Source organism: Pseudopodoces humilis, chromosome 2 (assembly GCF_049639895.1).
Source record: "Pseudopodoces humilis isolate 2021_Gansu_Grassland_sample_001 chromosome 2, ASM4963989v1, whole genome shotgun sequence".
Lineage (NCBI taxonomy): Eukaryota > Metazoa > Chordata > Aves > Passeriformes > Paridae > Pseudopodoces > Pseudopodoces humilis.
Window position 1 is genome coordinate 4,354,512 of NC_142201.1, and position 25,138 is coordinate 4,379,649.

At 43.9% G+C, this 25,138-nt stretch overlaps 1 protein-coding gene across 1 annotated transcript in view; it reads left to right on the forward strand.

The window, feature by feature from the left end:
- Window positions 1-24,356, forward strand: part of UMODL1 (uromodulin like 1) — a 52,763-nt gene extending 28,407 nt beyond the window's left edge. Inside the window, exons 14-22 of the mRNA XM_088068294.1 lie at window positions 275-907; window positions 8,449-8,544; window positions 11,156-11,634; window positions 12,460-12,602; window positions 14,168-14,404; window positions 15,272-15,431; window positions 17,986-18,073; window positions 20,561-20,768; window positions 22,357-24,356. Coding sequence (XP_087924420.1) covers window positions 275-907; window positions 8,449-8,544; window positions 11,156-11,634; window positions 12,460-12,602; window positions 14,168-14,404; window positions 15,272-15,431; window positions 17,986-18,073; window positions 20,561-20,748 — 2,024 coding nt within the window. The 3' untranslated portion in view covers window positions 20,749-20,768; window positions 22,357-24,356. The remainder of the gene's footprint in view (window positions 1-274; window positions 908-8,448; window positions 8,545-11,155; window positions 11,635-12,459; window positions 12,603-14,167; window positions 14,405-15,271; window positions 15,432-17,985; window positions 18,074-20,560; window positions 20,769-22,356) is intronic.
- Window positions 24,357-25,138: the final 782 nt, after the last annotated feature.

The window sequence follows — 25,138 nt, forward strand, 5'->3', positions numbered from 1 at the left end:
TCCCATTGAGTTGATCCATAGCCTTGCCAACCAGAACAGGAGACCCAAGAATGAAATCTGCTTCTGGCACAAACCAGATTCAACCCCAGAAAAATCACATGTTCTACAAAGTGTTTGTGAAAATCCAGGACCTGTTTCTATAATGCTGCCATGGGCGGTTGAGTGGCCTCACTGCCATTTTCAGACCAGGCCTCGGTGCCATTTTCAGGCCAGGCCCTGGCTCCTCCTCATCCAGTTTCAGGCCCCATTTCAGGACGTGTTTACTGTGTTGCAGGTGAGATTGTGGATCCTCTCACTGAAACCATGGCTTCTGAAACAAGAAACAGCAGGGACTTTGCCCTCGAAGAAGGAAGCCCTGCAGGCCCTGCTCCCGCTGCCACCACCGAGACAATGGCGGCTGCAGGCTCTGTGTCAAGCACCGCCAAGCTTCTCCCTGCCGCGCTGGCCCTGGGTGACAAACGAGCGTCCCAAGGTCCCACCAGTGCTCCTCCAACCCCTTGGCAAAAAGGCCTGGCCCCACAGATGGGTTTCAGCGGGGGCAGCAGCCCCACGGCCAGCAGGGCCCTGCCCGTGGGCACAGGAGCCACAAGTCGGTCACGGCAAAGCTCCGCTGCCACGGCTGCTGTCCCAAACAGCCCCAGGGGCACGGCGGGGCCAGAGCAGCTCGCTGCAGTTTGGGGGCTCCCAAACCGAACAGCCTCAGGTGCCAGCAGCGCTCGCACGGCTGCTGCCGTGCCCCGAGGTGGCCCTGGCACCGTCCTGCTGGCCACAGGCAGCGCTGCCATCGCCACCCTCCGAGCAGATGGAGAGCAGGGCAGGGAGAACAGCTCTCGGTCAGAGGGACCCACGGCAGCCTTGGGGTCACCAGCTTTGCCAGGCTCCTCTCCAGCCCCCAGCCCGTTCCGCAGTGAGTACGCATCCCACGGGATCTGCACGTGTGGGAATTCACCGGGGGGAGATGCAAAGCCTCGCTCAGAGTTCACAAAAAGGCATCTAGAGCTGGTTTTTCAACGTCAAAATTATTTTTTTGGTGCCTGCAAATTTTTTTTTTCTATATCAATAATATTTTCTGCAGGAATTGGCACTTTCTCTTTCGCTAAATCAGCTTGTGAAAGCGATTCCTCTTCCTGGCAATTCAGCAGTTGCTTTTATTGATGTTACATTTCTTCAGCTCCAAGAGGAGGAAGCACATAAAAGAGTGCACTGAGTGTGGCTCATGGCAATATTTGCTGCTTGTCCTTTTGCCACATATCCCTGTTTTTCCTGCAGCCTCTGGCACCAGGACACAGCAGCAGCAGCTGGCTATGGAGTTAATTTAGGGAGCTGGGGAGGAAAAGGACCTGCCTTCCCCTTCCTCTCAGCAGAGGATGTTTAGTCAGAGTCCTCCACAAATCCCCTGTGAGGCAGGAGCTGCCTGGAAACCTGAGAGACACTGCCTCAAGAGCTGTAATTGAGAGCAACAAGACTGGCAAAGGTTTCATCTGTTTGGGTTTGGGCAGATGTGTTGCAGCTAATTAGGGGATTTTTCTGTTGATTGGAGCTGAATCATGTTTTAGAGAGTCAGGTCTTAAAATGACAGTTTTGTTTGGGATAGGAATGCTGCTGTCTCTGCCCAATACTAAATGGTATTTTTTTTTTTTTTGTAGTGTGTCACTATTTGGCTGTTTCAGTTTTGATTCTACTTGTTTTTATTCTGTCTCTCGTGCCCTCCACATCTGTCTGATCCCAAGCCACACTTCCCTCTGCTCTTTTATCTCCCCCTCCCCTGTGATCTCGCATTCCTGGTGGTCTCCACTCATCCAACCCCACTTCTGGTGCTTCCTCACTCCTTTCTCCCTGGAAAATGCCTTTTTCAGCCATGTAAGGCCAGTTCTGCTGCTTCTCCAGCCTCTCTTGTCCCCCCAGGGCTGCTCACCATGTGTCCCCTCCTGCCATCCTGCCCTGCCTTGGGCAGCTATGCCAATGCCCTGTTCAGCTGCTGTCTTCTCTCCTCTTGAAAAATATGTTTGGTTTGTTTTTTTTTTTAAATGAAAACAAAGATTATTTTTAAAGTATAAAAATAGCTAATTTTAACTGACAAAAAGTCCCATAAAGGCTGTTCCCAGCTGGAAAAAAAACCCCTGAAGAATCATAAGCAAAAAAAAAGTTCAGTTTATAAAAACTTGGTTTATATTCCAGATAAATTAAATATTCAGCCAAGTGCTTTTGCAGGGAAAGAAGCTTGTGAAGGGCTTATGCCTAAGGAATAAAAGCAAGAACCACCAGATTGGCATCTCATTAGCCCAGGGCAAGAAATTCAGAGGGCAAAATCCCATGTTTGGTGAAATTTCATATGCAGCTCCTCCTTGTGGCCTCATCTCTGACCTGGAGGCTCAACCTCAGCCAACTCTTCTTAGTCTTTTAAATACCAGGGGGTATTTTATTATTATTATTTGAGAATTGTTCAGAACATTTTCCCCTCTCTGAGACAACTGAATGTGTTTTATCCCCTAAATAGCTGTGCTCACATGCCATGGCAAAAAAGCCATGCAAGCCCAAATCCTTTGATCTGACTGTCGGTGGTGAGGATTCCTTTGGGATCAGAATGACGCTGGGATAAAGGAACCCTCCTCCAGTGGCCTGCTTCAAGCAGGCATTTCTCCCCTCCCCTGTAAAGCTTGACCTGATTTCTATTTCTTTTCCTCCAGTACCTGTCCTAGTTCAAGTGATTATTTTCCCAATGTGAGTAGAACCTGGATGTAAGTGGTCCACAGAGTTTATGCAGGGCTTTATAATTCCTTCTGTTTCAAAGAAAGCAGCTAATATGGCAGATTAAAATGGAATATAGGAGTCTGAGAGTCTCAGAGCTGGAACCTGGTGCCTGATATCCTGTGGAGGTGCAGTCTGGTGTGTGCAGGGAGGAGAGTAGATTGCTACACCAGAAAATTAAGACTGGTAACTTGATTTAGAATTTTAAATTGAATCCTGTCCCAGGTGATAAAATTCTTGAAGTTCTTGGTGAAGTCTATCCTGTATTTATATAAACCATTGAAACATTAGGTTTTGCTGTGCCGGGAGTGATGATTTGTTGGGAGCTGGGGGCAGAGTGAAGGCAATTTGCTGGCAATGGTCACAACATTGGATGATTGCAGTCATTGCTAAACGGATGCCAGGGGCACAAACAATGCCTTGAGAATCCCTTTGTCTGATCTCTGATCACTTCAGTGTCTGTAGTAACAATGCCAAACCCAGAGATGCTGGGAAAAACGGAGAAATCAGGAAATAAACTAAAATGTTTGAGTCTGCCTTCATGTCATTCAGCAGATGTGAACTAGGGGGGATGTGTGCACTCTGTTGGGGTTCACCTCATCCCACCCCAGCTGTCCAAAGTGTAGATGTCTAAGCTCAGGCAGCTGCCCAGCCTTTCTCTGAGGCTGCAGGGAGGATTTGGTTTTCCTCTGGAGGGACTGGTGGGACAACCAGCTGAGTCTGGGAGAGCAATTCCAGTGCCTGAACAGAGCAACATTCCCACATCCCCAAGGCAGAGCTGGCAGATATGGGACCTACAGGAGGTCAGTGCCTTTCTTGAGAATCATCTGGGGCTCACACAGGGCAGACTAAGATGCTGGATGACTTATTTTTAGACTTTTGGGGTTTGGGTTACGTTTCAGAGGGCTGGCCCTCTGCTGCTATGAGTTGATGCACGTGGCCAGGAATGCTGGACACTGACGCATCTGTCCATGGAGTGCAGTCCATAAAACAAATAGAAATTGTCTTTTTTCTTACCTTGCAGCCTTCCAGAAACTTAGTGGCACAGTTTGGATAACAAACATGGAATACTCTCCAGGCTTTAGCAATACAAGCAGTGAGGAATATCAAACGTTTGCACAGCTCTTTGTTGATGAAGTAAGTGTTGAAGAAGGATGTGGCTTGTTACCTGTCTCAATAAAACCCTGTGTATGGTCTTTATGCCCCAAAGCCTGAATAACTCATGTGTGTCCCATGACACATTTGTAAGGTTTGGCTCCCCCTGACTGCCTGAGGCTGCAGGGTAAGTGTGCAGCTGTGTTTTAGAGGGAGATCAGGATTTTGGGGTTCTCTGGTACCTCCATGTCCTCTCCTTCTCATACCTGGTTATACTGAATTATTGATCTCCCCCAGGGGTGTGGTGGAAAGTTAATGGAACTAATGCAGTGTTCTGACACCCTTGCCCTGAACAGCCCTATCCTAATTAGCTGTATGATTGTTATTGTCCTTTGCAGCAGTAGCTCAAGGATGACAGTTCTTGTAATCACTCTGGATTTTGTAGCCCCATATCTGGAAAGGGAGTGGTTTCTTGAAAAGTCACCTCTGCCCTCACTTCTAATTAGAGTGCAGGATATCAAAGCACAACATGATATCTGCTGTGCCTTTAACCTTCTCAGGATTCTCAGGTATTGCCTTTGACAGTATCAAATATTGCAGTGAATGTGTCAGAAGTTTGTTCCTTCTGATGCTCCCTCAAACACACCCATGCCTGGAAAACCACTGGTTACACTGGGCTGTTTTCTTGCCTGCCTGATCTCCCCTCCACCGTGTCTCCAGAGGCCTTGATAAATGTGGTGATAAATCCATCACTGGCAATTTGATGGATTTTCAAATCCTGCCGAGGCCTCCCAAGACTTCCAGGGGACAGAGGTGCCACGGGAACACAGCTGTCACCCGGGCACAGGCCAGGCCAGCCTGGGCTCACACACAGCTGCAGGGAGGGGAGAGGGTGATCCATTCATCCTTCTTGGACATCAAATCAGTTTCCCACTGCTCACAAGGGTTTGCACCTTCCTGGGTTTGCTAGCAGAACACAGCTTTCCTGGAGCTGTTTTGGCCCCAAGCTGTCACATCAGAAAAGCTGTGACAAAACGAGAGTGATGTGATTAGCAAAGTGAAAAGGGAACAATTCCCCACTGACCTCCCTCTCATTCAGCACCACGCTCTGCCCGAGGCTATTTCAGAACAGCACAGTATGGAAATGGACTGAAATTAAAGTAGTTTCTTCATTCAGTCAGCTTAGTCCAGAAAATCATGGGTACAAATATATTTAAGAAAAATTGTAAAATGGTTGCATAAAGGAACAAAATGAAGTTTTGTGTCAGTTTTACCCGGGTCTCAAATTTCCGGGCAGAAAATGATCACTTGTGATTTTAAGGAGCTAATTCCTTTTCCCATCACTCTGGTTTTGTGGATCAGGTGGAAAGATGAGTTAGTGCTGATTCCTTCCACCTCTGAGCCACTGTAAATGGGTATAATTGCATAACTGCTCTAAATAATATTACAAATACTGTATTTCTAGATGCCAAAGAAAATTTAGGAGACCAGAAAGATCTGTATATTTTCCTTTCAGGTTATGAGGACCAGAAATGGTTATTTTAAAGTAAATGAGGGAAGTTTTATGAGCTTTAAAAGCACTCTCAGGTTCCAGTTAAATACAGTTTGCCAGAGATTTTTTTAAACCTCTTTGGAGTCACAATCTACAATTCAGAGGATTTATAAAACCTAATGTGTATAATGTTCTTTAGGCCCAGCACTTAAATGCCATGTGGTTAAATTGGCAGCACAGCAAATGGAAATATCATCCTTTAAATAATGAAAAGGAGGGAAAAACCTGATGTGACAACCTGCACTGTCACTGTCCAGGCCACTTCCACCACCTTTCTTGTAATGCAACTTAAAAACAACATAGCTAAAGTTAAAAAAGTATTTAAATCTTGGGGTTTGTTCAGCTTGTGCTTTACAACACCCCAAGAAAGATATCATGGCTTGTCCTCAAGAAAATCAGTTGGGAAAGCAAAAGGTTTGAGTTGAAAATACATTCACTGAGGTGCAGTAAATTCCCAAGCAGAAAGCTTGTTTTGAATTTGGGTGTCTTAGACTTAGCTGAGTGACAAAAGGTGTGAAAGTATTAAATGCTAATGCCTTATGAAGGTGACCGCCTCATTTGGAAGGCACACAGCCTGTGTGTGTAGCTGATTGCACCTAAATGATTGTAGTTGGAGTTATATGGATGTGGAATGAGTGTAGGAAGAGGGATTAAGGAATTTCCACTATTCCAGTGTCATTTCACCCTTTTGTTGAGTTTATCCACCTTCACATCCTGGAAGCTGCTGGTGCTGGTGGCTGGGCACATCTATGCTCCGGTACCTTCTCCCTGAAGGTGCAGCCAAACCACAGACAGTGGGGAAAGATTTTGGTTTTTTCTCTCTCTGAGTCAGTCTTCAAACAATATTCTGTTCAAATTGCTGTACCTTTTCCTTACTTATTCCCAGTTTCCAGACTGTCAGTGCATTCCCTGCTTAGGTTTCCTTTGTGTGCCACAGAAATTGCAGATACAATGACAGACCTGAAAATAATTTCTCTTGTAAGAACTCCCCATATTCAAGAGTATTATATATTGAATATTTCCTTCAAAAAAATTCCGTTCCCCTCGCCCCCTCCCCTTTTTTTTTCCTAGCCTTGTTTCATCAAGCGTTATTTTGATAACCCAGGGTGTGGCACCTGTTGGGAAATCCTGGAATCTCTCGGATAAAGGGTTTTGTAGTGTCACCTAGTGGCTAAATACAAATACTGTGAATGTGCCCTGACATTATTCAAGCTCTGGGTCCTGCTTTGGGAGGAAAATTGGAATAATTACAGAAACAAAACAGGAACAAACAAACAAACACTGTAGCCAGGTGGGGGTCAGGCTCTGCTCACAGGGAACAAGGGACAAGACAAGAGGAAATTCCTCAAGCTATGCCAGGAGAGTCTCAGGTTGGACACCAGGAGGAATTTCTGCACAGAAAGGGAGCTCAGGCCTTTGCAGGGGCTGCCCAGGGAGCTTTGCAGTGCCCATCCCTGGAGGTGCCCAAGGAAGGGCTGGATGTGTAACTCTGTGCTCTGAGCTGGGGACAAAGTGGGGATTGGTCACAGGTTGGACTTGATGGTCTTGGAGATCTCTTCCAACCTCAGTGATTCTGGGATTATGTGAAAAAGAAGAAGTAAAATAATAAAATTAGCAGATAGGGAAAGAGGATGAGAACAGGGTGGGCTAAGAGGATGTCACAGGTGTCTGTGTTTAATGTTGAGAAGTTTAGACAAAATTATGAAAGCTTAAAACTTAGGTCTGACCTCCAGCTTTTCAGTACCTGCTTGTGAAACAGCAGAAAGAGAGAGCAGAAGCAGCCAAAGAGGCCCTGTCTTGGTGAAATGGGAGATTTGGGATCTGACAAGGACAATTTATATTCTGCCCAGGTTTTTAGAGGGGAGCCAGCTGTCTCCATCCTCCCAGCTCTGCCTGAGTGCTCCGTGGGGCACTCCAAGGTTTGCTGTGTGGGACCTGCAGGCCCACAGGAGCTGTTTCCAGGGGCACACAGGGGGTTTGCTCTGTGCCACGTTGCCCTGGCACCCAGCAGGAGAAGCACATCAGCTCTGGTGACTCAGGAGAGAGCTGCAGGGCACCTGCAAATCCTGGGGCTGGCTGCAGGATAACAGACAGAGGGGAAGCCAGGGCTGGGCAATGTGCAGCAGGCAGGGCACAAGGCAGTGCAGAAGCTGTGAGAATGCAGCACTAAATGCACCAGCTCTGTGAGTGGGTGTGAGGCAAACAAGGCTGCTTCTCCCGGTGGCTCCCAGCGCTTGCCTCTTCCCTGGGCTCTTCCTGGTGGGAATCACTGCTGGCATTCCCAAGCATTACACACTGCAATAAACTGTGCCTTCAACTCATGGCTGAAATCCAGCCCTGCTGCTCCAGATATTTCCTGCAGAAATCAGGGAGAGGAAGAAGCAATTGGAGGTGGCCACAGTGTAGCTCCCACCTGGCCCCTTACTACCTTGGGCTGGGAATTTAGAAAGAGGTGGGTTTTGCTTGGCTCTGGTGAGAAATCAGCTGTAAAGCAAATTTTGAAGGTTGCCTGCTCCAAGTTGTAATGTTCTTGGGCTGAGATAGCTCTCTGAGGCAGTGTGGAGTGTCAGGAGCACCTTCATTTCCACCAGCAATTCCTTCTGTTGGATTGCTTCTCTCCCCAGAGGCATTTTGAGATGCAGAACACGGGAGCTTCCCTGCAGCTTCCTCCCTCCCTTTCTGTTGCCAGAGGTAAGGTCTTGTGCCAAATGACAGATGAGATATCTTAATCGCTTGGCTTGTTTAATATTCATGGTTAAATATGCACCACATCCTTCAGCTGCTCTGGAATGAAAATGTTACAAAGCAAAAGGTCAATTTTCTGCTGCTGCCCTCCAGAGCAGGAAGCACAACACTCATTTCTGAGCAGTGTACACAGCCTGAAATGTAATTGCTCCATCTGCCTATCCTCACACACATTTTGTTTTTATTCCAGGTGCATAAATCTCTGCCCCTTGAGGTGCTCCAGCAGATGGATGCTGGTCTGATTAAAGTGCTGGTAACGGGTGTTACTAATGGGAGCACAGTGCTAAGTTTCAATCTGCTGCTTGCAGAAGAAGTGGATGTCCACCATGTCATCACCACTTTTTGTGAAGCCTTGGAACACAGCTCCTACTTCACCATGGACAGGAACAACCTCTCCATACATGGTGAGGAGCAGCTTGTGCCCCAGTAATTCTTCAGAACCAGACAGATGATAAAAGTTATTATTAATCTGTGTCTTCTGAGGTGAAAATATCTGTAAAACACTTGGATGAAAAGCCTTTTTCTCTCCTTATATTGCTCCTGCTTATCCATCCAGTAAGTTTTTCTGAGAACACCCACAGATGACATAGCAGGTGAGGTACCACCGATCCAAAAGGACAAAACCAGCTGGTCTTTTTGACAATATCTAGAATCAGTTTTACAGAGAAAAAGGTAAGGAGATTTTAGAGGTCATGGATTGAGGGATTTATAAGCTACTAGTAGAAATGTGTCCCTGAGCACAGCCATAACTACTACCACTGTTTAAAATCATTTAAAATCACATTACACTCTGCTTTGCACTGATAATTTTTCCATTAAATAGAAATCCCAATAAATAAATGGAGATGCGAGTTCTTCTTCACAGGGAATAGTTGTTTTCCTCACCTCATCAGACCTGTGGGTCTGGAGCTCAGGTGAAAACCCACACTTTGCCAAGCCCAGCATGATGGCTGATTCTACAACTTCCTTTCTTTTATATGCAATCAAAGTAAGTAACAAAAAACATTAATCTCCTGACCAAGAGCAGCTGAATTCTGTTTCACAAGCCACCTCTGAAAAAATACCAAATACTGTATCCCTGGCACAATCCATTTCTCCAAAGAATGCTGTTATGAGCTGTCAATTAGAATCTCATGCAAAATTACTTCAGAAACATGTTTAGACTCTGCTCTATAATTTTTTTTTATATTTTTTTTTGCCTGTTAGACTCAATGCTGTAAATCTGGAAAGTTACATATCCTGGTAATTAGTAGGAGCAGAACTATCTTGTGGTAGTGCTTTGTAGAGTACCTGCCCCCCTCAAACCTGGGCTAAAACAAAGGATTTGTTTCAGGGACAGGTCCCCATAGAGCAGGTGGCTGGTGCTGCTTTCTGAGTCCCACCTATGGTCTGGTTTGTTCAGGTTCTTAGATTTTGGAAAGAGAAAGAGAAGTAAAAGTAGGTTTTCTTCTCTCAAAAATGAAAATTTTGGCCAGGTGAAAATTAAGACAGCAAATAGACTGCAACCTGGACCAGTCACACTTCTGCTTCACTCATGCTGGTCATTTACTCAGCATCTCCTCAGAATTGTGAAATGGGAGAGAGAAAAACTGAGGAGGCCCCTGGGGTTAAAGCATCCCCTTGGGCAGTTACCACTTTAGGAGTGGGAGTGTATTATATTAATATTTAATGCTGTAAGGTTCTTTTAACAGTTCTCTTTCTCATATTTGCCACAAAAATTAGACAGGATTGTCAAGATTCTTAGTGATTTTCATTAGCAACAGCAGAGGGGATGGAAGAGGTAATAGAGAAAGTAAGAGAAAATACTTGATGGGTGGCTTGACCTTTGTATGGCAGCAGGGAGGAAATGCTGGCATTATAAATTACATTTTCATCTGGCTTCTCTCTTTCTTCAGGTCATTTGTTAGCTGCTGTATGATGGGTCTTCCATTTCCTAAATTCTCTTAGGCTTCTTCAGTAATTCATGTTTGCTTTTGTAACCACAATGATAAGGAACATTTTTTACTGAAGTCACAATGACTTGTCAATTGATACCAACCTTTGTTCAGTCTTAACTAAGATAATAATGTGATAATAAGCTTTTGGGAAATCCAGCTCGGGAAGAGCTCCAACTTTTATGTTCCTTCCTCTATTGTGTAAATCAGTGACTTTTGCACTTGGGGCATTTCTGGAAGCTGGGCAGTTCCCTAAGGATTTATATGTGTGTACAGATTTTATGTATTGCTTGGGAAATAGGGGGTATTTTTATATTTAAGCCACTAAAATTATTTAAGAGAAGTTTTGTGCGATGAGACACATTGTTTGTGCTTCCCTGCAAATATAATTTATTGTCTTGATTCTCTCTCAGTCAGTGGTGGGTGAATACTCAGGGTGTAACCCCAGACCTGTGCAGGATGTTGGGTGTTTGACACACACATTGATCTGAACCTGTTCTTCCCTTTTTAATTCCTGGAACCATTAGAGATTGCCACTGGCACATTTGTTCACCTGTCTCAGGACAAACATGCAATATGGGGCTGCCACATGAGGTTTGTCCTGCACATCCTCCAAAATGAGTTTTCCAAAGCACTCAAAGTCCCATTTTTTGGGTACAAACTGGTCACAAATGAGGCCTGTTTTTTTTAACAAACTCCTGTTTATGCCCCCAGACAGAACTTGGCAGTCTTCTGCAGCTCCAGGCAAAAACATACAAGCACTTGTTGAGCAACTTCCAGTGGGGGATATTGTGCAAGCACTGATCCTCCAAAAGCTGTATGTACATGTGTAACACACTAATTATTGCAGCTGCTGGGAAATAAAAGCACTTCAGCTTTACTGATGGGCACTTTATGTGTCTCACGGGCTCCTTTCTAAAAAAAACCCAGCTCTGGCAGTAAGTAGAGCAGGTTAAAAGAACAAAAGAAGCTGGTTTCTTGCCAGTAACTGTGAGCTTCCTCCTAAGAGTTTGCTTTTGCTTGATGAGACCAATCTGAACATGTAAATTACAACAGTACCTTTATTTTTGGCATTCTTCAGCTCTTCCCTTCAGCCAGAAAGCAACAGTGATGGATAAGAAACCAACAGTGATGGATAAGAAAAATGTGCACAGCACAATTTTACCTGTGACATCTTCGCAAACTTCAGCTCATGTTTCCTCCCCTGCTTCACTGGACTTCTCTCCTGCTGAGCACAAAGCTCTGGTGGACACCAGGTTCTCCAGCACGGTGCTGACTCCTCTCACCACCAATCCCATGGCAACTCCTGATGTTTCTCCTCCAGCATCTCCAGCTCCCCTTGTCAAACCCACCCGAGAGGTTTCCATTAAAGAAGCAGTGAGTGTGTTTTGTGAAATTGAGAGGATCGTCCTTGCCATCCAGAAGAGATTCTTGCAGCAGGAGTCCATCCCAGAGAGTTCCCTGTTCCTGGGGGAGCCTGGCTGCAATGTGAGCACCAGCAATGGCACCCATGTTGTGCTGCAGGCGGGCTGGAGCGACTGCGGCACCCAAGTTGAGACTGTAAGTCCTCTGATCAAAGGAATGCAAACAAGCTCTGGAGCACTTTATTTCTCTTTCAGGAGGGAAGAGGCAGTGGCAGATCCTTAGCTAGGTGTACAGTCTATTACTCTGTTTGGAGAAAGAAATCCCCTTCCTGTGACAGAAAGTTACGTGTCAGTGTGTGATGAGAAGCACCAAAGAGAAGGGGAATCTTTGAGGTCAGGCAGCAAAACTCAAGTGAGAGTCACTTCCCATGCCTCTGCTGGGTCCCCTTTGCAGCTGTCTTTTCTTAAAAGCAATTTCATCATCTCATGCTGACAAATACTTCAATAGCTACCAGCAGTGGGGACAAAGAGTGATAGCTCTCTTTGGATCCCAAACCAATGGCTATGTTCAGACTGTGCCAAAGTACAGAAACTCCCTTCTAGAGCAATGAACATTGCTAAGGAATGATCATTGCCCCATCCCTGCAAGTGATCAAGGCCAGGCTGGAAGGGTCTCTAGGCAGCCTGGTCTAGTGGAAGGTGTCCTTGCCTATGGCAGGGGGTTTGGAACTGGATGATTTTTAAGATCCCTTCCAGCCAAAGCTGTTCTGTGATTCTATGATTCTATGATTCTATGATTCTATGATTCTATGATTCTATGATTCTATGATATGACAAAAAGGAAAAGGAGGAAGACTGGTGTGTTTTCTTTGTTGTTATTTGTTCAGCAACAAAGATACTGGAGGTTTAATCTGTTTGATTTTTGCTGTCAGGAGAACGGGGAACACCCAAGCACCTGAAGTTGTAAAGCTCTGGTACAACCCTGGAAATGCTGATGTGCTCTCTCCTTTCTGTGCTGCAGAACATGACTACTACCGTGGTGAAAACCACCCTTCGGAATGATGTTTCTGCTCAGGGAATCATCCACCACTTGAACATTGCCAGTCCCATCCACTGTGTGTTTCAAAATGATGTCTTGACTTCCTCTGGGTACACTGCAGATGGGTGAGGAGCACCTCTCTCTGCTTTGAAATCCTGCTGTGTGGCTGAGTGCTGCTGCGTTGGGAAAATCCCCAGGGGCTGTAGCTGTATCCAGTGACAGCACTGGGAGCAGTCTGCCATCCTGGGAATCCTGTGCTCAGAACCATGCCTTAAGTTTTAGCTTTTATATTTTTCAGATCCTGTACTGCATTAGTGTATGACTCTGAACTCCACTGAGGGTGTTAGTAAGATCTCTTCACAGTGTGATCCTTCCAAGGATTGAGAACCAAGGTCGTCATCACAACCTCAGGCCTGAAAAGTATAAACAAAAGTGAACTGGGGGGAGAAGCAAACCAGGGGAATGTGACTTCATTACCTGGAGCTGTGATTGGACAATTAACTTTTGATATACAAGTAGACCAAACTATTTTTCTGTCTGAAAAACTCATGACCATCATCCATCTTGGGTGTAGCCTCTGCCAGGCTCCTGCACTGCCCAAGGTGTATCTGTTAAATGCCTTTAATAAATACTCACTTTGTTCCCTAACTCTGTCTAGCCTCTGTTCTAGGTAGCCATTCCAAGGCACCAAGGAGATCCCTGCTGTGCTTCTCCCCTACTCTGACTAATGTACCAGTAGATCCAACAAGCTTGGCCTTTACCTGGCTAAACCACAGCTGAAAATAAACCTTTGGGAACTGCTGCTTCAGGAGTCAGAATTCCTCATTGCCTTCCTGGGCAATCTCTTGTAGCAATAACAGCATTTTCCTGCTTTTGGAACATATCTATAGTGTATCTTCCCACTTGACATGGGCCTGCAGATTGCTGTGTGCCTTCTGAGAATGGCATTTTTTAATCTCCCCCAAATCCTTCTTTGGTCAACTTGAAAAACCAGAAGATACATAATGCAAATACTTTTTTTGTTGTGTAAGGCCTCACCTTCAAGTAAGATGGAATCAGAGCCACACTCCACAGAGAATCAAGGCTGTGCTGACAGAAGATGTGACAATAGAAGCTTTTCTCTCATGGGGAGTGTCCTCCCTTCATACAAGAGCACCTCCTCTCTTGCCTATCATCATGTTTAAACTATTGGCACCAAATCCAGTTTCTGTTTTCTAGCCCTGTCCAGAGATTGTATTTTCCTTCCTATTCCCCAGCAAAATCTTTGTCAGGGCACTTTCCTTTGAGCTCTATAATTTTCTCATGCCTTTCACTTTTTGTTCAGATTTTCCCTGTCTCAGTTGTTTTTTTTTTTGGTTCTTCTCTTCTGCACTAAGCTTTTACTGTCCTTGTTTTGAGCTTTCAGAGTCTTGCTCTCCTTCTGCTCCACTCAGAGCAGTTTCTCTCTGCCCTGTTTGAATTGCTGAGACCACCCTTTGGATTTTCCCACTTGTGTTTCCATGCTCTCTGCCTCCCCAGCTGAAAACTCAATGCATTTTCACCTTTTCTTTTGAACAGAGTCCTGCCATCCTGGACTGCAGATAACCCTTCACTGTTTAAATATGTAGGAAAACAGGCACTGATTTAAGACTTGCAGAGCCTTACAGTCAATTTTGTGGTCTTTAAAGAATGATAATTGATTTTTTTTCAGACTTTACACCATCTTTGAGGATTTGCACGGATCTGGACACTTCAGAACAGAAATGCAGTTGTTTATTGGAAACTCCCCAGTCCCCAGAAATTTCAGTGTCTCTGCCAGTGAGGATGTGCTGATTGAAGTGGGGATGCAGAGGGCAGACAGCAAGCTCAAGGTGGTTCTCACTGACTGCTGGGCCACTCCAACCAATAATTCAGTGGATCCCCTGTCATTTGTTTTTATCAGCAACAGGTACAGCAATGCCATTTGTAAATACCATGAGCCATACCTTAGGTCTTACAGTGGTACTGACTAATAATGTGTTATATTTTCAATGCCTTTTACATCTGTTCTCACCAAAGCACACCCCCTTTCTATTTGGCCTGATTACACCTTCTTTGAACAAGAAAGGTAGATATGAAAAGAGATTTCAAAGGGCCATGTGGAAGTTTTTTGAGTTTGGTTGTCTTCCTTACAGTTTTGTGAGGGAATTGTGTTTTTAACCTGAAGAAATCACTTAAGGTGATTTTGGTAGTCAGTAGTGAAAGGGCATTTGAGAAGTGGGTGCTTTATCTCCTTCTCTATGCTTCAGAGGTTTCTCTGTGGTTTCAGCTTTATCAAGAGCTTATGTGCCTCTTGTCAGAGAAGAAATAGGTTATTTAATTCCTCACACATGATATTAAAGCAGTCTCTGGTGAAAGAGGTTTGTTCCTGTCTGGATCCCTGATCTCACCCCAATGTCATATTTCTTAGGCTCACCTGCCATCTTAAAATACAGGATAATAATTTTCCTCAGTAACAAAATCTAGTCCTTTAAATTTGATGGTTTTTTTCAATTTGTGTTTGGTGAAGCCAAGTTTAAATCCTTCTTTCTGTTATTCTTTCCCTTCTTCTCCAACTCTCCAACCACTTACCCCATCTCTTGTTCCATAAGGTCACTGTGAGAATAAAGCAGCAAACAGCCCCTTATCCCCACTGCACTGCCAGAGCTGCTTCATGAAGGGTCTGGCTGTAATTTCCTAAAGGAAGGAAAGCCTTAAAACCCAAGTTCTGTGCTAGAACCAAAACCTGCCTTCTCTAGCCTTAGCTGCTCTGTGTGGTTCTTGTCTCCCTTTTCAGCTGTCCCATCCCAAACACTTACACCACTCTGCTGGAAAATGGGAATTCGAGCAAAGCTCAGTTTAAGATGAAAATTTTTTCCTTTGTCAACAACTCTGTGGTTTACTTACACTGCAGAATTCGTATTTGTATGGAGTCACCAGGAAGCACCTGCAGGACTGTAAGTGTTTTGCTCTGTTATTTTCCCCCCCCAAATATATTTTTCTCATTGTCATATGGACTCCTGTGATGGAATGGAAGGAGTAGTGTTTGAAAACAAGGTTTAAAATAACTCTTGAGGTTTCTTTTGTTCTCTGGTGAGAGCAGAGAGGAGTAGGGAAACACTACAACCATATGGAAGGGTCAGCTTTTCTTCCTGTTGCTCATCCTCCTAGAAAAACACATGGAGCTTGCACAGAGCTGGGGAACCTGAGAACTCAACCTTCCACTCATTTTAAGGATGACTAAAAAGCAATGAAATTGGGCTGGTTAGAAAAGTATCAGCTCAGATGGATGTGTCACAAAATAGGAACTCCCAGAGGAGTCAGAAGAACGTCTGAGTAAATTTATGCATTTTTCTATCCTTTTTTTTTTTTCTTATTCACTACAGATTTGCTTCTTCAGCTGAGAGTTTAGATGCCAGGAAAGGAAGCTAAGTGTCATTAAGTTTCTAGGGCTGTGACTTTAATAGAGTTTATTATGGCTTTTTGAAGCAATAAACTAATCCATATTCTGATAAGAACTGCAATTTTTAATTGTCTGTGCTACAAAGCATTGCATTGTTTCTTTTTACTCGCAAGTAAGTGATACACAGCTTTAAAAATGTGTTGCTGCCATAGGAATAAGAAAAAACATTTAACTGATGTGGGGTTTTTTTCTTACTAGCAGACACTTGGGAATTCTCCTCTTCCTCTGCCAACCTTCCTGGCTCTTTTTCTTTCAAGGATGTTTTCATTAGCGGTTTGGTGTTCCCCCATTGTTTAACACTTTCCTCTAGCTCTAAATAACACAGGTTAAACCCATTTTAAAGCAAATGATCTCTTCCTAAAGGATTTAAAAAGGCTACCAGAAGATGCTTGTTTCCTTTCTCAAAGTATAAGGCTTCCTCCAGACTGAAAAAACAAAAATAAAAGCAAAAAAAGTAGGGACAGGAAACATGACTGACAATGGTAAGATGGCTCCAGTTTTCACAGCTGAGTACAAATACAAATATATATAAGATGCATTGTTCTTTCTCCTATGCAAAATTTATCCTGTGAGAAGTCAGTGAATTCAGTATCTTCAGTTGAGGATAAATTGTGATGTGGGGAAGACAAGTCCTGCACAGGGTGAGCAGTGGCTTTTACAAAGAAGGGAGGAGGAGCTGCAGAAGGTGCAAAGATCAAGGAAGATGAGCAAGAACAGAGGATATTTGTAAATAATGTAAGATGGCTGGGAAAATGCCCTGGGTCAGGGATCTGACCCTCTGATCTGTTACTCTGGGGAATAGTGACTTGCTTCAGGGCAGGTTTAGCTCAGCTCTTCACCCACACACTCGATGCTTACATCTTGTATTATTTCTTCTTACTCAGTCTATTTATTTTCTGTTTTCTTTGTGGAAGACAGTAAGGTGCTCTAAAATTTAGATTTGAAATAAAAAAAATGGACTGACTGAGGAGAGAAGTAGTAAGAAATGAGTAAGAAAAATTACTTTGAATGGGAAGAGGAGGGGTGTGCCACCACCATGCAGATGTTTGGTGGAACGTGGCTGCTCCATAGCCATGTGGAACCAAAAATTCATTTCCATAAGGGAGGAACTACATAAATGTGTTCTCTAATGGATCTACTGACCAGGGAAAGTTGTTTGAAAGCAGACCAAAGTCATAAATAACCACATGGCTATTTTTCTGGGGGCTGACCCAGCTGAAGACAATGTTGCTGGCAGTGCAGGATGGTAGATGTTATTCAGTGCAGCCAAACTGGTAACAGTGCTGAGACATTCTGATGAAAACAAGCTGGTAAGACACCCTGCTGGTTTTGCTGGTCATGGTATGGTGCTGCCATTTCTCTGGGGTTTTTTGTGCTCATCCAGGAGAGCCACAGTACCCTTTGAATAACGCCAGTAGGTTTTGGTTCCCATCAGGGAGCTTTAGGCTGCAGCTTAAAACAAAAAGGCAGCGAACAAAAACAGAAAGAAAAGAAATGCACAGAGAATGCCTCTCTGCAAGTGCTGCTCACACAGAGCTAAAGCTGTTCCCCAGCATCCCCCAGGACAGGGATTTCAGCTCCCAGACCAATGGTTCATGTGTCACTGAGGTTGCGGGTAGCTTCAGAATGACACACGCCTCAGCAGGGTCTGAAAGCTGGTGCTGCTTTTGCTGGTGCTGGTTGCAGTGCCCGCCATGGGCAGCAGAAAAATCCAAACAAAAGTGCTTGTAAAACCCTGGCATTAGTGATAAATTTATTCTCCCATAAGGTTTCTCTAACATAAACAGAAAGTCAATGGAAAGTTTGCCTGTGTGTTCACATCAGTGTGTTCCAGTGTGACTAATTACAGATTTTATACTGATTTTTCCCTGATGCCATTTCTTTTGGACTTCCTTTTGGTGCTGATTTCAGTTTAACAGAGCATAACACTAAGAAACAAAAGCCCGATGGTGAGAGTAGCACCGGGCTTTCACAAGCTTATCAGAAGGCTTTGTATTTTTAATTAGTAAAGCCACATGACTTGTTGGAGTTTGAATTGATCGTTGCAGAGATGCCATGCAAGGGCTGGACTCCTGAAGGCTGGAGAAACCCTCGCCCTGCACAGAACATCCTGGGGACCCCTGTGTAAATCAGCTGGTGAGTTGAGAGCACACTCACATGCCAAGACAGATTATTCTCTGCTGCCAAAGGAACCTGAAGACCTGTGACCCATAGGGTTTTGTGCCCCTCTGTATTCCCTGGGAGCAGGTATTCCTGCTGGAGCCACGTGGCAGCGTGGAGAAGCACGTGCCCTGCTCAGAGCTGGGACTGTCAGGTTGTCAGGGAATGTAGAAAGGAAGATAAGGTGCTTTTGTGTGGCTGTTTGCACAGGGTAACAAGTGCAACAACCACAAAATCAAACAATTATTTCAGTTGTAACGTGTGAAAGCAGAGTCACCTTTCCGATTGCATCTGGTTATGAAGTGTTTACACTGCTGTTAGTCTGCAATTATTTTGGGCTCTGAAGTCCCAAATCAGAGGATGTAAGAGATTTTATTGTTGTGTTTCCTTTGGCTCCCTGGTATTGACTTCATTTCCATGGTGAGGGGAAGTGGCAGAGAGCAGCTGATGCACAGCACCCTTGGTTAATTTGGTGCAGCACAGGTTAATTGAGGGCAAACACCAGCACTAGGGACAAGCAAGGTCTAATTTGTTATGCACCTGCTTTTTCTGCATTTACCCTGAGTGATGCTTTCAAGGGCACCCGTGGTCTCTCATGTTTTCAGTCATTTGGCCCCCTCCAGCTTTACATTTATAACTTCTTACAGTAAAACACTCATTGAGACTGTTTTGGCTCACCAATATCAGAATCTTAACTCGTGGTTACCGTGAATAGACAGTTCATAATGTTCTTTTGGACCTAGGAACTGACTCTGACTTAGAAGAATGTATTTTTCTTCCATTACATGGTCTGTTCAAATAGGCCCTCAGTACTCATTTCTGAATTAATTCTTAAAAATAAATAAATAGATAAATAAAGCAATTAATGCAGCTTTCTTTGTTCAGCTCTTACAAGTAGCTTTCACTCCTATTTTTGCTGGAAATCCTGATTAACTTCTAATTTGGAAAATGGCCATTTTCCAAAAGGGCCTCTGGTGAGGAGAGCTTTCTTTGGATTGTGCTAAATTGATTTCCTGGCAAAGGTGGCACTTTTGGATGCTGTCTCTTATTTCTAGTTTGGATAATCATAGCACATATTAAGTGATCTACATCTCTGTATTGAAGGGGTAACATGAATTATCATGTCAGGTAACAACAGGTGTAAGTGCTGCAGTGGAACATGAAACACTTTACCTGCTCTGCCAAGACTTGCTCAGCTGTCATATGGCAAAGTCCCACGTGCTCAGGAGGGCCTGCTCTGTGTCTGGCTACAGGCTGCCATTCCCACCGTGCATGTTCTCCTTTATTCCTTTGTTTTATGCTGAAATTCAAAAGTGAGACTGAATATATTGCACAGCACTGTTTTGGCCTGTCTTGGAATGATGCCCTGGGTGTCCTGTAGCTTGAGCACTGCTCTTACTGACCTCTGGGGCTGCCAGCAGTGCCCTTTGGCCAAAATATCTTGTCTCTAATTGCAGGCATGTGTGCAGTGGTATTTATCTTCTGTGTACCTCAGGTACCACACAAGTGCCTGGCAAAACAAGTGGTCTCCTGAAAATGTAAGCAAAGAAATGCATGTTTCTGTAAGTGCATCGAGGAAGGAATTACAAGCACTTGGACAAATAGGAAAAGAGGCATAATGATAAAGGGAGAGAATAAATTCTGCTTGCAGATTTGGACAAATATATGGAAGTGGTTAAAAGGGAACCAGGAGAACTCTTTCTGTGATCTGTGGTGCCTTGGGAGGCAGTTGGCAATGTGGGATTTGACTCTTGCCCACACTGGGGCATTTGGTGTTCGTTCTTTCCTTCCCCTCTGGGTCTGGGTGCTCTTCCAGCAGAGCACAGGTGTCCTGCAGGTCCTGTGCCCTGCCTGCCAGACTTGTGCAGACACTGCACACAGCCTTGGGCTGCTCAGTTGGCTCCAAATGACTGCTCAGCTGCAGCACTGAGCCCGTGGTGACCAAGCCAGTGTCACTCCACTGACCACCCAGCCACATCGCTGCTGGCTCAGCTGGGAGCTTAGAGACCCAGCACACACAGAGAACCTTCCCCAAATAACCTGTGTTTGAAGAATATTACATATATGATAAAAGCAAACCAAGTAATTTTTATAATCATAAATGAATGGAGGCAGGATTAACCTAGGGGAATGCTTCACCTCTAAAGCACTTCTGAAAGCAAGGCAGCATTTAAAAGAGTCACCAGCACTAATTCTTTAATTCTTGCTTTAGCTGAAAATCACACTCATGTCTGCAGGGACTCTACACTGGTATGTAAAGAGAGAGCATGGTCTGTCCTCACACCCTTTGCATGAGAATCACCCTCCCCAGAAGGCTGATACACTGCTTTAGCACAATTCTGTACTGGCATGTTGGATAATTAACATGCAGGGCTTGTTTCTCTCCCCAGTAAAAGATTTAGGAATATCAACGTTTTTTACTTTTACCTCTTGATTTATTTTATTTATTTATATTTTTTATAGCATCTGATTCGAAGAGAGGGAAGGAGGCTGGCATGGGAATTGGATACATCATCCTCATAGCCCTTGCTGTGTTTGGTTTTGTGCTGGGAGTTGTGACCCTTCTCATTTTCCAGTACCAGCGAAAGACGGGGAGATACAACCTCAGGATCAAGTCTGACAACTTCAGCTACCAAGTGTTCTATGATTAGTGATTCCCAGGTTGCCACATGTAAGACATGAATTATGATCAGTTGCACTTTTTAGCTGTTTATCTCTTCCTGAAATGGTGAAATACTTGCAGATGAACATCTTTTATATGAGAATATTTGAACCTGCTGTCCTCTTTCCTTTTTGCTGTGGGTAAAGGCCATACAAGTAAGAAAGAAATTCCTACTGTTCTTCCCTGTTTTCAAATGATGCAGCCTACAAGAGGAAGAAGACTGTATTGTGTCCTTTATCTTCCTTCATGGTTTTGATCTCAGTCAGAAGATGGCACATCACCTTAGAAATGGCACATCACCTTAGAAAACACCAATAATTATTTCCACCAAAAAAACATATAATTTTTGAGTTTAAACCAGTCACTAGTGTAATAAAGGAGAGAAACTTTACCACTCTCTTTATAAATTTATCTCAGAAGTTATCCCTTTCTGCAGAAGCTTAGGTTTAATTATTATTTTTTTGAGATTTTTTTTTTGAGAAAGTAGTGGGATGTTAAACATGTAGAGTTTGAAATATTGAGATGCATAAGCAGTGCTTACATGTGCCTGCAGAGAGTCTGAAAGCACAGCTCTGAGGAGACTTAACCACTGCCACATGGTCTGAAACTTGAGAATTTAACACTTTCTCAGGATACCACAGGATTCAGCACGTTTTTCTGTAGAATTGCAGAATCTAGCAGCTCAGCATCATTTGCATGCTTGTCTCTTTAAGAGGAGGAGAGCAAAGTGAGAAAGCTGTCAGGCTGAGAAACACCACCTAACAGCACTTCCCAACTCAAGGATGTTTGCTGTGGATTGAATTCTGCTCCTGGAAACGGGTTTATTTGCCATTATTGCTAGAGTTAGTCAGTAATCCTTCCCTGGAGCAGGCCTCCCACAGGACAATGCCACGGCCTCAGTAAATGCACTGGACACATCCCCATGGCATTCGCAGGTGATTCATTTCAATTCGCAGTGATGTGTAATATACACCACAGGCAAAGGACAGGGAAAGCTCTATCCCAGCTTCCTGCTCCTAAGTCTTGAGTGGTCACATTTAGCTGTATTTCCCTGTCTTTCATCCCACTTACCCAGCTCTGGGCAGCTCCTGGGAGATGGCTGAGGTGAGGGTGATGTTCTGGTGGCTTCCCAAGAACTGGATGTGTCAGGAGTCCCAAGGGAAGGTACCTGGGACTCCTTGGTACAACTCCAGCAGCTGTATTTTCCATCAGGGATACGAATCCCACCACAGAGCCATAAACCAGCACAAAGGGCATATCAAGATTCATTGAATTAAAACCTACACATGAAATCTCTGAGTCTCTCCACAGAGCAAGAATGGCTTCATTCTTATTCTTCTTCTCCTTGTGCTCATCATTCTGCTCACCTGAGTAATACCTCGTAATAATGGGAATTCTGGAGTTGTGCAAAGAGGTTGTAGCATAAAGAATATTGTCAGGTTCATAACACTCTTACATCATGATGGAGTCTCAGTTAATGGCTCCCTTTTGGAGCTGGAACTACTCAGCTCTTCTTTCCTATGTATTAACTGTCTTTGGAAGGGAGCTGATTACTTGTCTCAGTCCTGATTAATTTAATTTATATTTTTTTTCCTAGTGGGATCATATCACAAGGAGATCTGAAGTTTGTCTTCACTCAGCATTTGGCTTTCCTTGCTCTACACAACACTGACTCTTTCAAATTAATGTAATATATAAAAGGTTTCTATACCCCCTTTCTCCCTTCCACCTCTTTTTTTCTTAGCAATCTGGTTCTTCCCTGGTGTCTTAAGAACTCTTTGTGACAACAGCTCCAGGTTGAAGTGAATTTTGGCAGTTTTTCCATTGATAAAATAGAAGGGAAGAAAACAAAGACATCTGTCTCTCTCTTCAAGTTCCAAGATCTGATTTTCTCACTGTGACATATCACTATGTGCTCATCTCAGCATCACTTGTGCCATTAATATTGACAAGCTGCATGTTCCCATTGATATTCAAGGAAGTGAATCAGCAAACCCTCAGAGAGATCTCTTTTTCAGTTTGTAATTTGCTGTTTACTCAGGGTGAGGTTGAAACTTTGAGCTGCAACAGCGTTGAAGACCTAATTGTGCAATGCCTTAAGTATACAGAAGCTGGGGAACAAGCACTGGATTTGCCACCAAGTAAGGAAAAGCCCCTGTGGATCTGGGGCTTAACCTACTCAGGGTGTTCTTCAGCAGGAGTTTTTAAATTTGATTCATTCTGTAATCAGCAAGGATTCAGTGGAAAAGAAAGAAAGAAAGAAAAAAAAGATAAACTATTTTTGTTGCTGGCAGCCCATGTTTTTCCAGATAAATCAACTGATACCTGTGTATTCTGCTTAATTAGACCCTAATGATGGTGCAGTCAAGCCACATAGTGCTGCCCACCTAAGTGAGGTCTCCAACTGCAAATAAATTTGACCTGAATTTTGCCTGGCTCCAAGACCATCAGTGCAGCAGCAGCAGCTCAGTTTGCATGGTCCATTGGGTACAACAACGATCTCAGCTGGATAAACTGGAGCAGAAACCTCTTCCATGCAGTCATCATCTCCTGCAGGGCTCTTTCCTGGGCTGCTCTTCTCTGCTGCCCCAAATCCCCACCTCAGTGGGTGTGCTGAAGGATGGGAGGTGAAGAGGTGTCAATAACTTGTCCCACCAGCCCATGGTTCTGCTTGCTGCAGTCACTCCTCCTACACAGTGATAATCTGCTGTGCCTGGGTCACAGCTAACTTAGTGATTTATAAACTAATGGACACCATTGTAAATAACTCTTAGTGGAAGTTGGTCCTTAGCTTAAGTCATGAATGTTTCTAGTAGCCAAAGCACTTAGGTGCTGAGTTTTGGGTACAGAATAGCAGAGGAAAGTGGCTTTTCTATCCCCCTAGTCCAATTTCTATTAGGTAATAAGATTACTGGGTAACAGACTTCCACATTTTGAAAAAGGTTGTACTGATTGATTTTAGAGCTTTTATATATGCCTTTTAACTATATCAATAAATTTCAGAATAATCATTTGCATTCTGCTTTAGATTCAAGTGACTCTATAAGGAGTAAGACACTTTGACTTATCTTCTCCTTATGGAAATAAGAGCTACCAGATCCTGATCTAAAAAAATAAAAATCCATTTAGTTGTAAGTGATGAAACTATAAAATATCTTTGCAGTCTTAGTCTGATGAACGCGGACTCACAGAATGGAAGGGTTGGAAGGGACCTTAAAGACCATCTAGCACCAAGTCCCTGCCATGGGCAGAGACACCTTCCACTATCCCAGCTTGCTCAGATTCCCATCCAGCCTGGCCTTGGACACTTCCAGGGATGGGGAGTCCACAACTTCTTTGGACAACAGCACAACAATTAGTTCTTGTTATGTAGGAGTCTCTTAACTTTTGCTCAGTTTGCTGTCAAATGTGAAATGTCTTTGCCTTCGGCACTCAGTGACAGGATCAGCTATTTTACTATAAATATTTTTCTAGTTTTTAGTACTTACAATCCTGAACTTCTTGGAGGTGACAGGATTAGAGATCTGCCTGTTGATTTTGGTGGAGCTATGCTGTTTTCAAAAGCTGAGCATTACTCCTCAGGATGAAATGTGAACCAGTAGCTTGTATTTGATACCTTGCATGCTCAGCAGAAACTGTTATTTGTGACTGAGTCTGTTTATAGGAGTTTTGTTATCTTAATAAAAGCAGCCTTGTAACTTATTGTTGACTTGTGTACTTGTGTTATGTTTTCCTGTGTGATTTAGTCACAGGTATTAAAGATGTGCACTTGGTGGATGTGGCAGCTTCTGAACTGTTCCAGTATCAGTATAATGTTCAGAAATCACTGAAAACATGGCACAGGACCTTATCCAAACCCCAGTGGACTGCAGTTACCACCAACTATATTCCTGTACCCCCTGAAGGTATCTTTCTTCATCTTTACAAAGGGTAAACACGCTTTAGTTTCATCCTTTTCAGCAAAGACAACCAAAAGAGCATTCAACATTCCCAGTCCAATTTATTGCAGCAATGTGGTGATTCAATCTGAAGCTACTGTCACACCAGCCTCCCCAGGTGTTTAATTTGCACAGTTCTGACAGCTGCTCCAAAAGAAGAATTGAGTGCTCTTTGCTTGAATAAATAGGTTTTTAAAGGTGGCCAGCTCTGCACAGCTCCTTTCCCTGAAGGAACTTGTCCAGGGGATTCCATCCACTGGTTCCTTAAACAACTGATGGTTTGTCTTCTAAAATTCAGTGTTCTGACTCTTTGTCTGGCCTGTATTCCTTGTGGGCTTGTGAAACCCACCAGGGCATGATCACTGCAGCCCACACTGCTGCCAATATTGACATCTCTACCATTTAAAAAAGTAAATGTAAATAAACAAACATATAAATAAA